Source organism: Triturus cristatus, chromosome 3_1 (genome assembly GCF_964204655.1).
Source record: "Triturus cristatus chromosome 3_1, aTriCri1.1, whole genome shotgun sequence".
NCBI lineage: Eukaryota > Metazoa > Chordata > Amphibia > Caudata > Salamandridae > Triturus > Triturus cristatus.
This window is the reverse complement of record NC_140583.1, coordinates 207,925,820-207,944,757: the sequence shown is the minus strand read 5'-3', so window position 1 is coordinate 207,944,757 and position 18,938 is coordinate 207,925,820. Positions and strand designations below refer to the sequence as shown.

At 44.7% G+C, this 18,938-nt stretch overlaps 1 protein-coding gene across 1 annotated transcript in view; it reads left to right on the top strand.

Moving 5' to 3' along the window:
• The window catches only part of LOC146859935 (carbonic anhydrase 12-like), a 309,381-nt gene that overhangs the window by 178,755 nt on the left and 111,688 nt on the right, over positions 1-18,938 (top strand). The window contains exon 3 of the mRNA XM_085643677.1: positions 10,573-10,752. Within this exon, the coding sequence (XP_085499803.1) occupies positions 10,573-10,752 (180 nt within the window). The remainder of the gene's footprint in view (positions 1-10,572; positions 10,753-18,938) is intronic.

Here is an 18,938-nt window from a genome sequence, read left to right as displayed (position 1 = left end):
CTGGGAACTGGCCCAGTGCATGTGCGCCATGCCCCTTTTATTTGCAGGGCCACCTGACCGGTGACACCTGTGATGGGTGGGTGTAAAGTGTGGGATACAAACAGGCAGAACACTAGAACGTGTCCAGCAGGACACTACAGAGACCAGTGTCTCTGTAAACATTGTTTTTAGACCGTTTTAATCTGAAACTCCGACATTTGTGATCTTCCAAGTGATCCTCTGGAATCCACTTGTGTAGCTGGGTTTTTGCGTACGCGATGTTGGGATGAAGCTCATTCCCGAGTTAGGACACACCTATGTAAGCGTAAGGAATCCACGTGAATGAATGAAGGGTTAAGAGGCCACAAACCTATTCTGACTAGCCTCCAACATAACTCATATCTTGGCTGTAGGGACTTCACAGTGGTAAAGTAGCCTTATTTAATAAGGCTATCCTATGGCTAACCCTTTGGTAGCTTGATTGAGCACAGTAGCTGCCCCTTAGAGATATGTGGCAATAGCATTTCAAACAGCAGTAAGAGAGGAGCAATATTGGGGTTCAAAAAAAGTTTTAATGAAGTAAGCATGTATTAAAGATAAACCACAAATCCTATGCATATGGAAATTAAAGATGAAGGAAAATAAAGTGCTTGTGGTACCCGAACATGCTAGAGAGGTCAATTGTTTATATAGATGTCAATGTGGAAAGTTCAAATCTCAGCAATACCTAAGAATAAGGCGAGGACTGTAAGCACATGTGATTGAATAAAGCTAGTGACCTGGGAAGTGTGCTTCATTTTAAAGACAATGCATGAAGGTAAAATCATAAGTCAACTTGTGTAGCACGTCGCTTCTGGAAACACGGACCCAGGGCCCTCATGGAGCAAGAAATTCTAATGAGAAAATCCCAATCCATCTTAAGGTCTCCAGAAGTGAGCAAAACAATGCAACCCAGTGTGATGCCTACTGGCCGCTCCTTGTAAATTAACTCCTGTGACCTGTGGCAGTCTGGGCGGCATCATGTTCATCATTTTTAATGTGAAATTGGTTTTACAATATTGACTGTGAACAATGGCTCAAGTGCTGATGGAAGATTGATTCGGAATGTATTGGTGCACCTGTTGTCGTAGTTACCCTTAGAGGACCGCAGAGGTCATTCGTTTAAAGTCATGAGTGAAAGATGAAGGATCTTTTCTGGTCAAAGAGAAACCAAAAGCACAGCCTCATTGTTCGAAATTGGGTCTCTAGTTGGCTTAGGTATGCACCCTGTCCAAGTAGGGGCCACTGTCATAGTCAGTTACACGCCCTAAATTAACCCATCTCACCCTGTGGTAGCCTGGCACAGAGCAGTCGGGCTGAACTTAAAAGGCAATGTGTAAAGTGTTTGTGCAACACTTAATTACAGTAACACAGTGAAAAGACTACAAAAAGACTCCACACTAATTACAAAAATAGAGAATATTTATCTGAGTGAAACAAGACCAAAATGACTAATATTCAGTAAGTTGAACTTGAGATATTCATTTTTAAAGCATATACTGCAATATCGTGCTTTATAGTCATAGCGCTTAGGGGTTACTTGAGGTCAAGCTGTACCGGGGTAAATCCAATTAAAGAAAACAGCTAAAGAACCCCTTCTCAAGGCCCATGACTGGATTGGCACCTCCTGGCAGGGCAGGACTCACTGTTCGCAGAGCCCAGCAGATGAAGAGTTGAAGGAAGTCTTTAATGGCCCTGAGACCTCAAAAACAGGGGGCAAGCCATTGGAGAAACTTGGGTTCAAGGATGTAGAGAGCAGATCCAGAACTCCTCACTCCCAGGCAAGAAGCAGCAGGAAGCTGACCAACACAGCAAAGCAGGTTGCAAAGTGGCAGTCCCTCCTGCAGCACCACAATCAACAGGCAATAGGTCAATACAGCAAAGCAGTTAGCAGAGTGGCTGTCCCTCCTACAGCTCAGCAGCTCTTCTTCCTGGCAGAATGTCCTTGGCTCCAGTAAAGTTCTGCTTTGGTGATGTCAGTGGTCCAGTACTTTATACCCAGTTGTGCCTTTGAAGTGGGGGAAGACTTCAAACAGGCCTTTAAAAATCACTAGGTCCCTGCCTTTCCTGCCTTGGCTCCAGACTCACTACAGGGGGAAGTATGCAGCTCTTTATTTGGGGACAGGCACATCCCTATTCAGGTGCAAGTGTCCTGTCCTCCCTCTAGCTCAGGAAGGCCCATCAACCAGAAGAATGGGTCATCAAGATGCAAATGTCACACCCCAGCTCCATTTGTGTGACTGTCTTCAGAGAATGCACAAAGCCCAGCTGTCACCCAACCCAGATGTATATTAAGAGACAAGCAGAGACACAGAATGGTTAGAGTAAGCAAATTACTACTTTCTAAAAAGTGGCATTTTCAGACTTATAATTTAAAATCTGGCTTCACCATCAGTTGTGATTTTAAATTGTGAGTCCAGGGACACCAAACTCCAAATCTCCATCTTTTCCCAATTGGAAATTACACTTAAAAGATGTTTTAAGGCAATCCCAATATTAACATATGGGAAAGATAGGCCTTGCAGTAGTGAAAAACAAATGTAAGCGTTTTTCACTACCAGGTCATGTAAACCTCAAAGGTATATATATGGCCTACCTTTTAAATACACTACACCCTGCTCATAGGGCTGCAAAGGACCTACCTTAGGGGTGACTTGTATGTAATAAAGGGGAAGGTTTGGGCCTGGCAAGTAGGTTAACTTGCCAGGTCGAAACGGCAGTTTAAAACTGCGTACACAGGCTCTGCAGTGGCAGGCATGAGACATGTTTAAAGGGCTACCGAAGAGGGTAACACAATCAGTGCTTCAAGCCCACTTGTAGCATTTAATTTACAGGCCTTGGGCACATTTAGTGCACTTTACTAGGGACTTGTAAGTAAATTAAATATGCCAATTGTGGATAAGTCAATGTTACCATGTTTTTTTTTAGTACAGAGCACATGCACTTTAGCACTGGTTAGCAGTGGTAAAATGCCCAGAATCTTAAAGCCAGCAAAAATGAAGACAGCAAAACAGGATGTCAGGGGAAACCACACCAAGGATGCCAGGTCTAACACTCGTTCCTCCCCTCAGACATTTTAAGGCATGAGCAAATTGGGCAATTGCCCAGGGCCCCCACCTTCCAAGATCCCCCTTGAGTCAGTCAGTCTCCCTCTCTCTCTCCCTCTCCCTCCCTCTTTCTCTCGCTCTCCTCTCTCTCTCCTTTCTCTCTCTCGATTCTGGAAAGTGTGATCCCCGTTTTTAAGTCGAGGGACCGTCCGGTCTGCCGAAGGCAGAACCGGAAGTCCGGAGATTTAATGTTTCTTAGAGTGGCTATTTAGCCCGCCTCTCTTTTTGCTTCTCCTCCATTGGCTGGCTTCCTAAACGGAGGCCAGCCATTGGAGGAGAGAGCCGTCCCTCCAAATAGGCTCCGTCTTTTTCAGATTCGGGGGCGTGTTCCGTGCTGTTCTTTCCACTTTTTTGCCACGCCCTTTTTTAGGCGTGTTTTTCTCTCCTCCAGCCAATGGCAAGAGGAGAGAAAAGAAAAACACGCCCCCGAATCTGAAACCGCCGCTGCGTTTCTCCGAGGCATTTCTGCTTCGCCTCGGAGAAAGGCGGTGGTGTCTCCTACCTACTTCCCATTTGAAAGACTCGTTTCCTTTGTGTCAGAAACCCCTCGTGGTATTTGGAACGGTGCCACCCTGCCTCCATTTTGTTCATTCGTCCTCCTCTCGCATCTTTTCTGTGACGTGGACTCGAGTCTTCCTCTCAATGCCAGCAGTACACTGAAATACCACACATAAACACGCTGAAAACAGGTAAATGTCACTCATAGTAGACTGAAAATGTGGCAGCTATGCATTATATCGGTGGCTCATAAGTATACTGAGACCAAGATGACAGTCACACATAAGCAATCTACAAACTTGACAACTATGCAGAGTTCGTGTTTTAGCATTATATGGGGGACTCTCAGTAACTCTGACTCTCAAGAGTCCTAGCTCCATTTCTGTCGCCGAAGCCTCCAAATCTGTGGGCTCCCCTGGTGTTGCTTTCCATTTCCAGCACCCGTGATGTGTCCTGGGGGCTTACTGTGAATGTGTATTTAAACCAAGCAATCTGAATTGGTGTGTACACTGCGGCTTCGTTCCGGTGTGTATCCCTAGGTCTCCTGGAGGCGGCGCTGCTCTCTAGTCTGAAGCCCCAGGGCTGGTCTACCGGGGTTGCTATGGGTTACACAGGGAGCGGTGGAAGCTCTGCCGCTGCCCCGGCTCTGTTTCCCGGCTTCCTGCCGCGCCATTTTCAAACCGCTGAACGCTGGAGTCCTCTGCGAGCCGAGAAGGGAGGAGAAGCGGCCTGCTAATGCTCCAGGCCGCGGCACGGAGTGGCTGGGGAGAGGGTGCATCGGAGATCGCCGGGAGCGCTGGACCGCGAGATGCCACCTGATCCGCTGCGCACAGTAAGTAAGTCTTTGGCTGGAGATGCACAAATGCAGCTACAACACAATACATCAGTACTTGGATTTGGACTCCGTATTTAACGCTCTTGTTAGCCTCCGTCGGGACTGCAGCTGTATTTGGTGCTTGCTAACATGTTAGCGCCCCCCCTCCGGTACAGACAGATATCTATGTACTTTCGGTTTGTCAACGGCTACGTTGCAATTGGCTGATCGGTGATTTGTAGTGTCACGAGGGGGCATTATAGCTGTCAGTGCGGTCTACCCTGTGCTGACAAGGCAGAGATGCTGCCCCTCAGTACCGCGACCCGCACTGTTAATTAGCTGTAGTAGCATATGTTTCCGTGACGTGTAATAAAAGTAAAACTTCCTTGTCGATCAGAGTCCTGACAATCTTGCGAGTCAAGCAGATGTGTATCATGCAGCATGGGTGGATAGTGGGTGCGATCCCATAGTAGTTTCATGTGAGATGCCGAGAATGCCCCCTTTGTTTACTTCCCCTTCTGAGAGCAGCAGCTTCCGCCAGATGACTGGTACCAGTGTGTGCTGCGTCGGAGCTCCCTGTGAACTTTTTGACAGCTGCTGTAAAGCTTTTTTTGGTGATCACGAGTATGATCGCGGCTTTGTATGTGCAAGCATGGGTTGTGGCACAAGCATTCTGGGGCTCTTGTGACGTGATGGTTAGAAGTGCTATGTAGGATCCGTATTAGAAAACTCCTCTAGACTATACATTATAGATTGCTTGATTAACAGGCTACATTGGGAATGCGCTGACAAGGGAATGCGCAAAGCTTGATATATATTGGACTCTCCAATCGCAGGCATTTCAATTTCCATGTCCATATTGTTTTATGCACCTTGTCATTATGCTGACTGGTATGAGCATGGTTTAGCCCTGCCACCGCTTTTTAGGTCGAGGGACTGTCTGCTCTCTCCTCCATTGGCTGGCTTCCTAAACGGAGGCCAGCCATTGGAGGAGAGAGCCGTCCCTCCAAATAGGCTCCGTCTTTTTCAGATTCAGGGGCGTGTTCCGTGCTGTTCTTTCCACTTTTTAGCCACGCCCTTTATTAGGTGTGTTTTTCTCTCCTCCAGCCAATGGCAAGAGGAGAGAAAAGAAAAACACGCCCCCGAATCTGAAACCGCCGCTGCGTTTCTCCGAGGCATTTCTGCTTCGCCTCGGAGAAAGGCGGCGGTGTTAATGGCGTCCTCTCCCCCTGCTGTCGGCTCCCGTGTCGGACTGCAGATTCACGAGAGGGGGACCTAAAAAAATAATCTATTTCACTGCAACTGTCCCCCGATTTCAAGTACAAAAAGTGGTAGCTTGCTTAACTCGTCATGCTCACCGAGATGTTGGTCGCGACTTGCCTCCGCCGTGAGTATATGACTTGCCTCCACCGTGAGTATACGACTTGCCTCCGCCGTGAGTATACTTAGATTTAGAGGCTCACTGTCTCAGTGCAGGGGAGAAAATTTGAACAAAAAGAAAGTAGTGGCACTCCCTTCTGGAGCTTCATGTTGCGCCAAAGGGATACGTTCTGATATGTATCTTATTACAGTGATTTTTCTGCTTGGTTTTAATTGCAATTAGGTTTCACTGTTAAAGCTTGTGTTTTGTTGTTATGTTTCGCAACGTTACCCCCTCACGCGTGTCTGGTTACAGCTGAAATGTCGTCATCGTGTTTAATGGGTGAGCCTATGGGATGGCTCAGGCGTGTGAAGCTACCTCGGTCACAAGGTCGAGTCCCAGCAGGGCCGACGCATCTCTTCATTCTCCCGAAGTCGTTAGTTGAGCTCCATTACATTGGTGTACTAGGTGACGCCTTTTATGTACAGCGCTTAGGAGTTGCAGTCTCTGGTCATAGGAGCTATGGTAATCCCGCACAATGTATTGTATTTGTTATCTTGAAGTCGTTTGTGTCTTGTGCGCGCTTTTCGTTGGGAGCTTGTGGAACTCTGTTCCTGGCTGCCACATAAATAACTTTAAACTGAAGAGGTCTTGAACGAAGAAGCGCTGTTCTCTGCGAACACTTCAAGAATGTTCTTTGGCGCTATACATGCAGATACGTGAACTCAGATGACGTGCTCTACAATACTGATTAAGTCGTCAACAACTACGTTAAAAATCCTTATGGCCATCTAAGTCCACGCTGCAGGTCCCGTTTATATTTATCTTCACCTTAGATAATTTGTGTTTTCCATAACTCTCTCTACCTCACTACTCCACTCTATCTCACTACCTCACTATCTCACAACTTCTCTCTCTCAAAACATCACTACCTCACTCTGTAGCTCACAACCTCACAACTTCACTCTCTCTCACTCACTACCTCAATCACTCTCTATCTCACTACCTCACTCTTTCTATCTCACTAACTCACTTTCACTAACTCACTTTCACTACCTCTCTCTCTATATCACAACATCACTCTATGCTTATATATCACTACCTCACAACATCCCTCTCCCTCACTACCTCACTCTCTCACTACCTCACTGTCTATCTACCTCACTCTCTATCTCACTACCTCACTCTCTATCTACCTCACTCTCTCTCACTACCTCACTCTCTATTTCAATACCTCACTCTCTCTCTCTATCTCACTATCTCACTCTCTCTCTGCTAATGCAATAGGTATCACATATGCAAAAAAAAAAGCTAATGCCAATAGAAATGACAATGCCATTTATTTAGGGATACAAAAATGATAAAAAAAATAATGAGCAATACCAATAGCTCTACCTATAATATTGCCGAGACCATTGCATTGTAAATGCTTGTTTAAAGTTTATTTGGCATCACACGGTCTTCAATCAGTTGAAAAAATATAAGCGGGGCTTCAAAAGATGTCTTGCCCAGGGCCTCAAAAATCCTTAAGACGACTCCCTCTCCCCTTATTCTTCTTTCTCTTTCTGCTCCTTTGTCTCCAGGTCCTTGGATAAATACCCCTGGTTTCCTAGCAGGGCAGGCCTCCAGTAATTCTACCTGCCTAGTGTCACGTAGATTACAGCCCTCACGTTGGATTCCGAGAGAACGGGAAGGACTGCCTTCCCACCCACCTGGGGAGGGTAATAGGAAACCTGCTTGTTTTCAAACTTTGCACTGACAGTGATTGTCAGGTGGCTGCGTTTAGACCGCCAACCCCAGTGATTATACCCTTGTGCTCCTTCGAAGCGGATTGAAGCCCTTCATCGGCAGGCTTGTGTGAACCTTGTAGTGTTGCTTCCTGAACAGAGCTGCACGCTGCCTTGCACAAGCTCTGCTGGCCTTACCTGCCACTGACCTTTGCTGCATGGAAGTCCACAGACCGCCCGAGGAACCCAGACCCTCTGACCCTGGAGATCACTGAACTAGCCAGATCTACAGTCCATAGGCGCAAGGGCACACACGAGGATCGTGCAGGCCCTCTTTAAACTAACACACCAATGAATGCGCTGGTCAGCTGCCCATGGGCACCAAACAGGTCCTAGTAGTGTCTCACGTGAACGTAGAGCCCTTTCAAGGGATTCTGATGGTAAACTGGGAGGGAACCATACATATGGATGCCCATAACCTTATTTATTTTTTTACTTTGAGCTATTTTGATACATTTTTCTTTGGGTAGGTACGTGTGAACACTGAAACAATCGATTCCATTGCATTAGAATCTTGGTTACCCTGCTAACCGGTTGCATTCTGGGATTTTTTAAAGATGTCTGGTGTAATCCATTTTGGAAAGGGCACAGTGGTTACTTTATTTTTGTTGGAGGGTTGCGGGACTACATATTATTTCTATTATGCGAGGTGATTGTGATTAGTTAGGCATCGCAAACGGTATATATTGTGGTAGTGCTGCAGTTGCATCTGTGTTATTTTATTGCTTTTTCACGGCTGATTTTCACTGTTTGGCTACTATTTTAACTGCACCTATGTTTATTTTTTGAGGCATCCTTTAAGTACTAGTTGGACATTGATTGTAACTGCATTACTTGTGTTGAGGATCAACTTTCACACCAGGTACTTTATACAAGGTCTAGATGGATCGACAAAGCTACCCAGAGAGCGAAGGAAGGTTGTGGGAAGCCGCCTTTCCATACAAAGTAGCCACAGTCCTGGTCTGTGGGTATCACCAGCAATTACTCATTTGACATTGCTAGGTAGTGTCTCTGAGTACACGTTTTGAAAGTAAAGATCGACCTCTTTAGTTTGGTACATCAAGGAAATAAAGCGACGCGAGTCATCTGATGATATTCTCGGTATAGATTTTTTTCCAACAAAGTAAGGGAGAGTTCTATAGCCACCTGAAAACCACTGTAGTTTCTGGTATAGCTCAAGTTTTAATAATTAGCAATCATTTGTAAAACCCTTACAAATACACAACCAGTTGGTTCCCGCATCTTCTGCCATAGATACCAACCAAGTAAATGCCTCACTGAGGACGTGGAAGTATTAACTAGTGAATTCACACCGATTCTGCAAAAGAGGAGATGTGATCACCTAGTGTTATTGCAAGTGTATGACGTCACTGAATCCAAGTTAACAAATACACAAATGTGATTCTAAGGGAATATTAGATTTCTTTTTTGATCAAAGAATTAGTTATGTCTGAGGTAAGAAGAGGCCAGGTCCTGTATGGCAAACAAACTAAACGCTGTCCCACCAGGGCAGAGGAACACCCCTCATTTCCCAGCCTTTTACACAGAATATTCATGCACCTAACGGGCGTCCTTTAAATATTCTGTGTAACTGGTTCAGAAACCATTGCTGTGAACGGCGATTTACAATTGTTGTACACAGTGATTTACACCGAACAATGAAATACGAGTTGTCTTGGGTAATGTTGATGCCGACATAAAGTCAAAACAGTACTTTTATGACAGCATTTTAAGCACCCTATTGCATGTGCCAGTCCAACCTCTGATTATTTCCCAAGCTCGCAAACTACCTAATGATTTTGAAGGAAGGATTAGAGGGGTTTCAGATAACATGGAAATGAATGTGATTTATTTATAGGTAACATTTGGCAAATAATGGCACGGGTACGTCTCAAAACCTCTGCAGACGTCAACAAAGCAACGCTGTTGATTGCTTTTAGTTGCTGCTTGTTGGTGATGCCGTGGCTGGATAAAGAACTGTGGACCTGATTAGGGATTTGGCGTTGTGGGAGTGGGCCACCTCACCAGTGCCCCGCTCCCACACTGCCAAACTCAACCGCCGACTGCCTGATTAGGAGTTTTCTTCTGGTCTGGTGGGTGGTGCTTTGGTGGTCCGCGGCGGTGAGCCATAGAAAAGCACTGCAATGGGAATGCCAAAGCCCCTTCCTGCACGGCATGGACTGGTGCAGTTCATGCCATGCAGGAACTGTTGCATGCACACAGAGCAGCACATCATGTGCGGACTGCATGCACCCCATGGCCCGGAGGCAACATGGGGCCATGCAGGGCCCCCTTAGTTTCCTTACCCCCACAGTTTTCATGGCCGCCTCACTGGCATTAAAATTGTGGCGGTGAGGAAACTGGTATTCTGCTTGGCGGGGCTGCACCTGCACCACCAGCATATTGCAGGCCTGAGACCACTACAAGACTTTACGGATCCCTGGCAGTAGCAGCGGTCCCATGACTGACCGCCCAACTCGAAATACGGTGGTAGAACCACTGGCGCGGCGGAAGCCGCACCGCTACCATGGGTTTGGCGGTCCATCTGACTACCAAACTCCTAATCAGGCCCAAAGTTTTTTCTCCACACTGGGTGCCCTTTACGATTTCAGATAATCAAGAATCTGCAATAGGCAGCATGTGTCAGTAGGTGAGTACTCTTAAAACTAGTTTTAAATGGGGCTTTATTTGGGAGGTGTAAGAAAAGCATTAGAAGCTTGTTAATACATTGACTAACCTGTATAAACAGGACTATGAGGCTCATAGTCCTGTTTATACAGGTTAGGACGTAAATAGTATGTTTATGTATAAAAGGACTGACTTGACAGCAATAGTACCACGTAAGCGTAGGTAAAGCTGTAGATCTGTGGCGAGGGTTTATCACCAGGAGGCAGAGAAGGAGGCTGGCCATGGGCCTAGTGGGCCTGACTGTTCTGAGCCTCGGTTGCTTCGTTTATTAACTCCGCATTATCTTTGTTGTATTCATAGGTCCCGATGGAGAGGAACATTGGCACAAGCATTTTCCATTTTGCGGAGGGGTGTTTCAGTCTCCGATTGACATTCACAATGACATTCTGCAGTACGACTCCACGCTCCTGCCCATTGAGCTCGTGGGCTATAACTTGTCTCTGACGGAGCAATGTATCGTTTCCAACAATGGCCACTCATGTAAGTAGACTTATTTCGTTGATGATCAAAGCAACTTTGATGCTTTATATTTTCAAACACAGCTCACCCCCACATCTGTAGAACAACTTTATTTTATCAGGAACTACACAACGCCATGATACAGCCCCTTACATCTACATGAACAATCTTTTGTGAACTCTAATGATTTTTCTTCACAGGAGATAACCTAATTCAACTCTAATTGAATACAGTTACTGCACCATATAATCCGGCTGAAAACTGGAATTCTGGAATGAAGCTAAGGTGTTTCTGGTAATTCTGACAGAGCCTTTATCAAGCAGCATCTATCACTTGTATAATCTTCAACTCAAATTGCAGCCGCTGCTATTCTTCTTTACTTGGGTTCATCTCCTCCTCATCATGGTCCATATTTGGAAAGAGTACACACCTCACTCGAAGGACATGCATTTTTAGCCCCTCCCACTAAGGTGTGGCTAGAGACACCTTCAGCACATGCGGATCAGTCTTCTATGATTGGGAAATGGTAGCAAATTCTACTTGTAAGGAGCTTGATATCCATGTCTGGCCTTCATCGCAGCCTTTGCTCACGTGCGAACAGATTGGCAGACACAAGGTAGTCAAGTAAAACCATAACAAGTGAAACTCTTCTAGCTCTGTATGAACTAAAGCTAAAGTGGCTGCCAGTGAGGCACAGAGGCCATTAATAGTGGAAATCTTGAGAGCCGCGAGAGAGAATTGAATGCACAGGAGGATAGATGACTTGAAGGCTGACAGCTGCCACCCCACCCTTGCATATCCTACTGATGCTGCTGTTTACCTGAACCCTCAGAACACCAGGTGCCTTGATGCACACCTTGTGCGACATGACCGTACGTCGTGGTACCATTAGTCTTCCAGATTGTGTAAAGGACCCATTCTATGATCTTGTCAGGGACATTTTTGATCTTTAAAACCAGACATGTGATCTAGATTTCGTAGATACTATGGCACACCATTTGGAAACAATGTGATAATGCAAGCATACCTGGATATGCTGTACAGGATTTTCAAGAGATGCCCGGACTGCTTTGATGCGAAACAAAACAATGGGTCCCTGTGGAGTAAGGCACGAGCCTAGATTCCCTAGGCCAAATAATTCACAGTCGAATCATGAGTTTTGAGATCATTCAATTCAATCTAACAAAAGTAAAGATAGTAACGCTGGTGACATCAGTAAGAAAGGTGCATAAGTGCTGTAGTGAAGAAATATTTAATACATTTGATATGTAGATTAGTAGCTGGTGGCTACAGAAATTAATCCCAGTAAGACTCCAACTGAGAGTACATATAGATTAATATGGTAGGTGAGAACAGTCCGCTAGTAAAATTGTCAAAGTTTCAACCCAGTTATCGGCAATTTGTCAGGGTCATAATCGGGACAAAAAAGACAATGGTAGTAACCATAGCGGGAATGAACCCGCGATGCGGTGTATGAATCGGGAAAATGAATAGTGTCACCCACCCAATAGGTATCTGTTGTATGAACAGAAAATCCAAGTCGCAGGGGAAATGCGCCCTATGGAGGGAGACTACCGTCCAAGGATCAGTGCTTACGAGCTTTGAAATATGCTGGGGAAATATGCCCTCGGGAGGAACCAACGGCCAAGTATTGCTTGTGGGCTTCACAATACCATCAATCATGCTAGCAAGCTGCAGACTGCAATGGTGAGTGCTTTGCTGGACAAACCATTTGATGGAAAGGAACCCCTCAGAGAAAAACCAAGCTCCTCCTTGGCAAGGTATACTGTAAAATTCCATTCATTACTGTCATTGTGCTGCAGTGGCATTTAAACTTGGTTATGATATCCCTGTATGTTTCAATGCACAGCTATCCCGTACAGCTATTCACCCTGAAGACAACACTTCTGGTGGCCATTACTTTAGTTCTCAGAGTTAGTAAGTATTTGACTCTGGTCTACTGGGTTTAGAACACAGACCAAGTGTAGAAAAATTAGTTTTGTACACTTGCTCCGCCTTTTGGCAAAGGTAGCGTCCCCTGTTCGATGTAAGCTGGCCTATCTCTCTTCCTTGTTCTTCTTCTCCATACCCTTCTAAATAGGAAGAGCTGACGGCAAGGCAGGATCTGGAGCGGCTGTCTCATGCTACATTGATCTTACAAGATTTGATCTGGTGATTTACGAGCTTTTCAATGGTTTTGCTAGGGCACAACAGAGAAAAGCAGTGCCTAACTGTACTATATCCCATCGAGTCACTTTGTATTAAGATCGGGTAAGCACCGGTAAAGAAATGTGTGCATGCAGGCAGTTGCATGCTTTCTGCTAGAGCCCTAGCTGCTTCTAAATGTGGCTGGTATTTGCCAGGTTTTGAATTGGTTCTGGTTACACACTTTTGCTAAGCATTATTGCTTGGCTGCTCAGGCGAGAAGCAATGGCTATTTTCCTTGCGTTGTTCTGCATGACGTCCTTGTTTAGCCAGCAGTACTCTGCTCTGCTCTCAATTGGGACTGCTTTGGAACGCCTTCAGAAGATGAGGAATCTTAGGATGAAGTAGCCATCAGAAGTCTAAATTATTTATCTTTGGCAATACTCTTTCTGGTGAGTAATGCATCCTCTCCAATTCCCTGACACCCTCCCTTCTCCCATTCTGAGGTAGTGCCTCTCTCAGTAATGATTCCAAGATATCTAACATTTATGCAGCAATACAGTCTGCTGTTAAGCTTAGTTTGGTTCCTCTCAACGAGCCTTGGTTGGATGCAGTGGAAAAAGTAAAGAAACGGATGCCAGCAAGCTAGTGAGTGCTGTATGTAGGCTGGTGTTGACAGTTTCAAGATGATGGAGCTGTGACTGGACGTGTGTTGCTACTTGACAGGACGGGAGAGCTGCTGATGGGGAGAAAAAGCTTCCGGGCCCTGTCTGGCATCTAGAGATATTCACCAGGAAGAGTGACTTTCGATTATGGAGATTGAGAACCTTGCTGTACTTTCCATTAGCGACGGTAGCACAATCCTTTAAATTCCATGAGGTGTTCTAGAACCGTGGCTCTTAACATTTTGACTTCTTGCCACCTCCTCTGACCCCAACACCCGATTCGTTACTGGAAGCCAGGGACATCTAAGACCTATCTATGATTTGTATTTCAACAACAATACACAAACAAATGTACACTATAAGAACTCAGCACATCTATTTTCCTCTGAAAATGCATGTTTAAATATGATCGACACTATATACTGGTAGAAGACCCATATCATATTCCCAAATCAATAGGTAATCCTGTGAAATCTGAGATCTTATAAAAAATTGTGGGATAGAAATAGTAAATGGATTGACATTGGCCTTGGACTTGCATGCAGCAGTAATTAAGCTTGGATGGACCAAGCTAGAGATGATGCAGGGTCTTTGTGTCAAAAGGTGACGAAGATGGTGATTGCATAAAAGCTAGGACCAGGTGCTCTGTATGCCAAAGTATATGCTGCCTACTAGAAAGCGCTGCTCGGTCTGTGACATCATTTCCTCTCTGCTGAAAAGTGCAAGCTTGTCCCCTTTTCAGTACCAAAAAGTGTAGGTGCTTGGAGTCTGTAAGTGCATTCCCATGTAAAGCAGTGGATGGGAGAACACAGCAGCTGGAAAGGTCTTTGGGCTGTCTACTTTTGTATACATACATAATACTGGCTCTCAAGAGCAGGTACTTATGATTTTTCTAGCAGATCACTAGTATTCAAAACTGTTTTCAGTCAGAAACAGATGGCTAGTCGGTTGGAGAATGTTTGAAGGCGAACATTGACTGCATATATACAAATGCTCCGCTTTGAACTAGCAATCCGCTTCTGATTTTAAAAGTTTCTAAAGCGCTTATGATTATTTTTTTAACATATATGTATTAATAAAAATCAATAAATATTTCAGATACATTGAACAAGAAGTAGAATAGACTTCAAATAAGTATTATTGTTATTTGATGAAACTATTGTCCTCGTAGGAGAAAGAATCTTTAAAGAGTATTGATAATAATGGTTAGATGCCATAGAGCGGCCTACAGGTTAAGAACCGCTGTTCTAGACCCTCAATACAATCCCTCCGCTGTGAGGATGCTCCTCCCATCTACTACATGATCTCTTGAACCTTCCTATTGCTACTCTCAAGACTCTTCTGTTTGTCCTCTCCATAGATGTCACCATCTCCTCAGTGTTGTGAGTGTTGGACTAGAGCCTCTCTACAGCTGGCATTGGGAGGGATATCTTGTCTGCGAAAACACCTAGTCAGAGACTTTGGGACAGGAAGCTCAAAGGGAACATTTCTCTCAAAAAGCTGGGAGTTTCTCTGGTAAGGCTTGCGCATTGGCTCAAAGTTTAAAAATTAGAGAGGCCTACTATAAATTCCTCACACTCCAGCTAAAATTGCTGCTTGGGACAAGTCGAGGCCAAGCACATGCGGGTGGGAGTGTAGAGCTATGGGGATCCAGAGACACTTGTTATGGTTGTGCCCCAATTTACAAAGATACTGGGAAGCTGTCCAGGTTGAAATTAACTTGGCTATTGGCGTTCATATTCTTAGGGATCCAGGATTAGTTTTCCTTGTCCGTGCAATATCCTGGCAGAAAATCTCACAGATTCCTGAGAGAGAAACAGATTGCAGTCTCCACCAGCACAGCGACACAAGCAATCTTAGCTCATTGAGGGCCACCAGAGGTCCCAGTGTTTACGGAATGCCTCCATACACTGTGGGAGATACTTGCCATGGAACAAAATCACACCTTCTGCCTAGACTCGAGACATACAATACAGACTGGGCTCGATCGATCCAGATTGTCTCCCGAAAAAATAGAGAGGGAACATGCCCTACGTTTTTAAAAGGTACCAGTAGATGCCACCGTAGTGGTGTAGCTTTATACCACCTTTACCATATATATATATATATATATATATATATATGTGTGTGTGTGTGCATCTATGTGTGTGTGTGTATGTATATGTATGTATGTGTATGTATTATCTACTGGCGGCCGCCAGTAGATAGTTATAGTTAGGACCTATTTTCCATAGGAAATCTGTAACATTCTATTGGGAATATCTTTGGCACTGGTTGACGAATCTTCGCAAAATTTTCCAAACTTTTGCCCAGCTCCGCTCCGCTCATATACTGAAAATTTCACGGTGATTCGTCAAGCGGGGGCCGAGAAAAAAGGGGGGGTCCCAAAACGCATTTTCCCCATGCATTTTCCCCATGCATTTTCCCATAGGACCTGTTGACGCAGCTACAGCCCGAACTGCTGAACGGAATTACACCAAATTTGGCAAAGAGATAGTCCTCAGTTCAGACTCGTGCCTTTTGCTTAAATGGTGTAAATCCGTTAAGTAGTTCCTGAGAAAATTAGGGTAAAAAAGTTAGTGATATCTGGGCGGAGCCTAACCACACATCTCATCGTGAGATCTGATTGGCTGTCAGTACTTCATCCAAGAAGTGTTGGCAGCCATCTTGGGACCAATATACATGATAGCGCCTCATTAAAAAGCATTGCAGTTAATAGAAGGTTTTAAGACTTTAGTTACATTATAAATCATTTGTTGATGGTACCATACTCATTTTAGGAATTGTGGTGTGTTCTAACGTGATTTTACCTTGTGAAAAAGCCTTCTGCTGGGATATCATGAATCATGTTTGAGAGAAAACTATTTTCTCATGCCTTTCCCACAGAGGTTTGGAAGGTGATCTATAAGCTAAACTGAGAGCATATTTTCTGTAAATTCACATTATCTTTCTCAGGCATGTGAGAATGAAGTCTGACATTCTCAGTAAAACATGTACATCCAACAAGGGCAGAGATTGTCAGTTGATTCCTTTGTGTTCTACTGCAGCTTCCCAGAGTGTTCTAAAGAACAACTAGAGCACCAACAGTATTACTTATGACAAAAGTATGGCACACCTGAAGCCATCTTGATTGGAATAAAGTGGTAACACTTAAAACATTTAATTTACAAATGATCAAAATGAGGGGGTTCATTTTGCCATAGAAATTATGATTAGTGCTGCAGAAAGAAAAAATTGGGCACATTTTGACTTCTCAAATCCTCTTCTATTTCATAAAACAATTCTGACATGCAGACTGAAACATGCACTTTGAATACCAGCAGCAGACTTCCCTGGTGAGCAGTAGCTTTACTACTGTGATCTAATGAGCAACTAGAGTGCTAACATTCAGAATTTATGGCAAATGTGTGACACATCTGAATGCCTTCTTGATGGAACCAAAGTAAAGAACTGAAAGTATTTCGTACTGAGGAGACTGCAGTAAATGAGGAAATTAGGAAACTTCATAACAAATAAATCTCCCAAGATGGCCACCAGAGACAAAAGAGCCCAAATGTAGCCCAAATATCACCCAGATGTAGCCCAAGTATAGCCCAATGACATAATGTCCCAGAGTGTTCTTAAGAACAACAAGAGCGCTTACTGTCTTACTTATGACAAAAGTATGGCAAACCTGAATCCATCTTGATTGGAATAAACGTAACACTTAAAACATTTAATCTAAAAAGGAACACAATGAGGGGGTTCATTTTGCCATAGAAATTATGATTAGTGCTGAAGAATGAAAAATTAGGGCACATTTTGAGTGACTTCTCAAATCCTCTTCTATTTCATTAAACAAATTCTGATATGCAGACTGAAACATGCACTTTTAATACCAGGTGGGAGGGGAGTGGCAGCTCAACAGAACACTCAGAGTAGATAGGAGTGGCAGGTCCATGAAACATGGTGGGCAAAAAGGATGGAGCAGGGGCATGCACAAAGACATCGGAGCGCAGGGGAAAGGAGAATAGGGGCAGCAAGCTAAGCACAGAGGATAAGCAGGAGGTCAATGATGGGCCATAGAATTGGGCAATGGAGGGCAGGAGGAGTGGACTGGTACATCATGCTAAATGGAGGGCAGTGGCAGCACATCAGACCATGCATGGCAGGAGGGAGGAGGCTAGTCCATGGATTCAGACAACCGAGGATAGGGAGGAGGTGGATGGGGCAGCAAGCTAACTGTTCAGAGAAGGTGAGTATTAGGAACTTTATTCTTTTTAAAATGTGTGTCTGTGCGAACTACTTAAAATATGAACAAGTATGCAGCATAATCTCACTTTTATTCAGGAAGAAGAGGACGTTTGTGACTGTGACTCCGGGCTCACTTGGCAGAAACTTCCCCTGACCCTCCACCCCCCCATCGCAAAATGTAATGCCCGTGAAAAGGGTAGGTGGACGCAGTGTTATATAGAACATAGTCCTGAGAGCACGATTGAAAATGAAAACCAGATATAGTATATGGTATAAACTATGCACCAAAAAGTGTGATATAAGATAAACCGGGGCGTGAAATATAATATGCAATACATTGTGCGCAATGACAGATTCATTGGAGAGCGTGAGATAGCACAGGCACTAGCGCGTGCTATGCGATATGCGCCTTGGAATGTAATATGCACAGGGCAGTGTTGTGTAACCTAACTAGTCTCTAAAGTTGTAATATAAAATATGTGCTGGGGAGTGTAACGTTGCATATGCACTGTGACAAAGATATGGATCCCAGATTGTAATATGTGTGGCATAGCACTGTGCGTTATAACATAGGCATCGAGGAAGGCACGTTAGATGGGGCAATATAACCCGTGCGAAGGCAAGTGTGGCATTACATATTCACGGGGTGGTGTTACAGTGCACATGGGCTAGAGAGTGTCATAGCATACGCACTAGCTGGTGGAATACAACACAGAGGTGTGTGGCACTCGGCGGGCACTGGTGGGTGTAACACAGCATTGGGCTCAGCCAGGAGCACGCTGTGACTCTCATGTGAGGTTTGTCTCCTTTCCAGAGAGTAAAATAAAAAGTATTACACATCCGGCGGTGGGTGTGTGTTTTATTAACTGTGAGGGGGGTTTCTTGCATAGTTTGGTCGAATTTTTGTCGAATCCCCTTTGAATGGCTTAGTGTGCGTGTGTATTAAATGTGCCCGTCAATAGTTACCCATGTTTGTATAAATAAACGACAAGTGTGTCTACTTGGAGAGTACCCACCGGCGGGGGCGCCGGAATTAGGCACGGTAGGGCGTCAGACACGTCAGAGCTTCACTAGCGGTGTAAATACATTCTATGTGGATTAATTGTATGCATAGTCGCCTTGTAATGAATATCACGCAAATCGTCATGGTGATAGGTGCATACG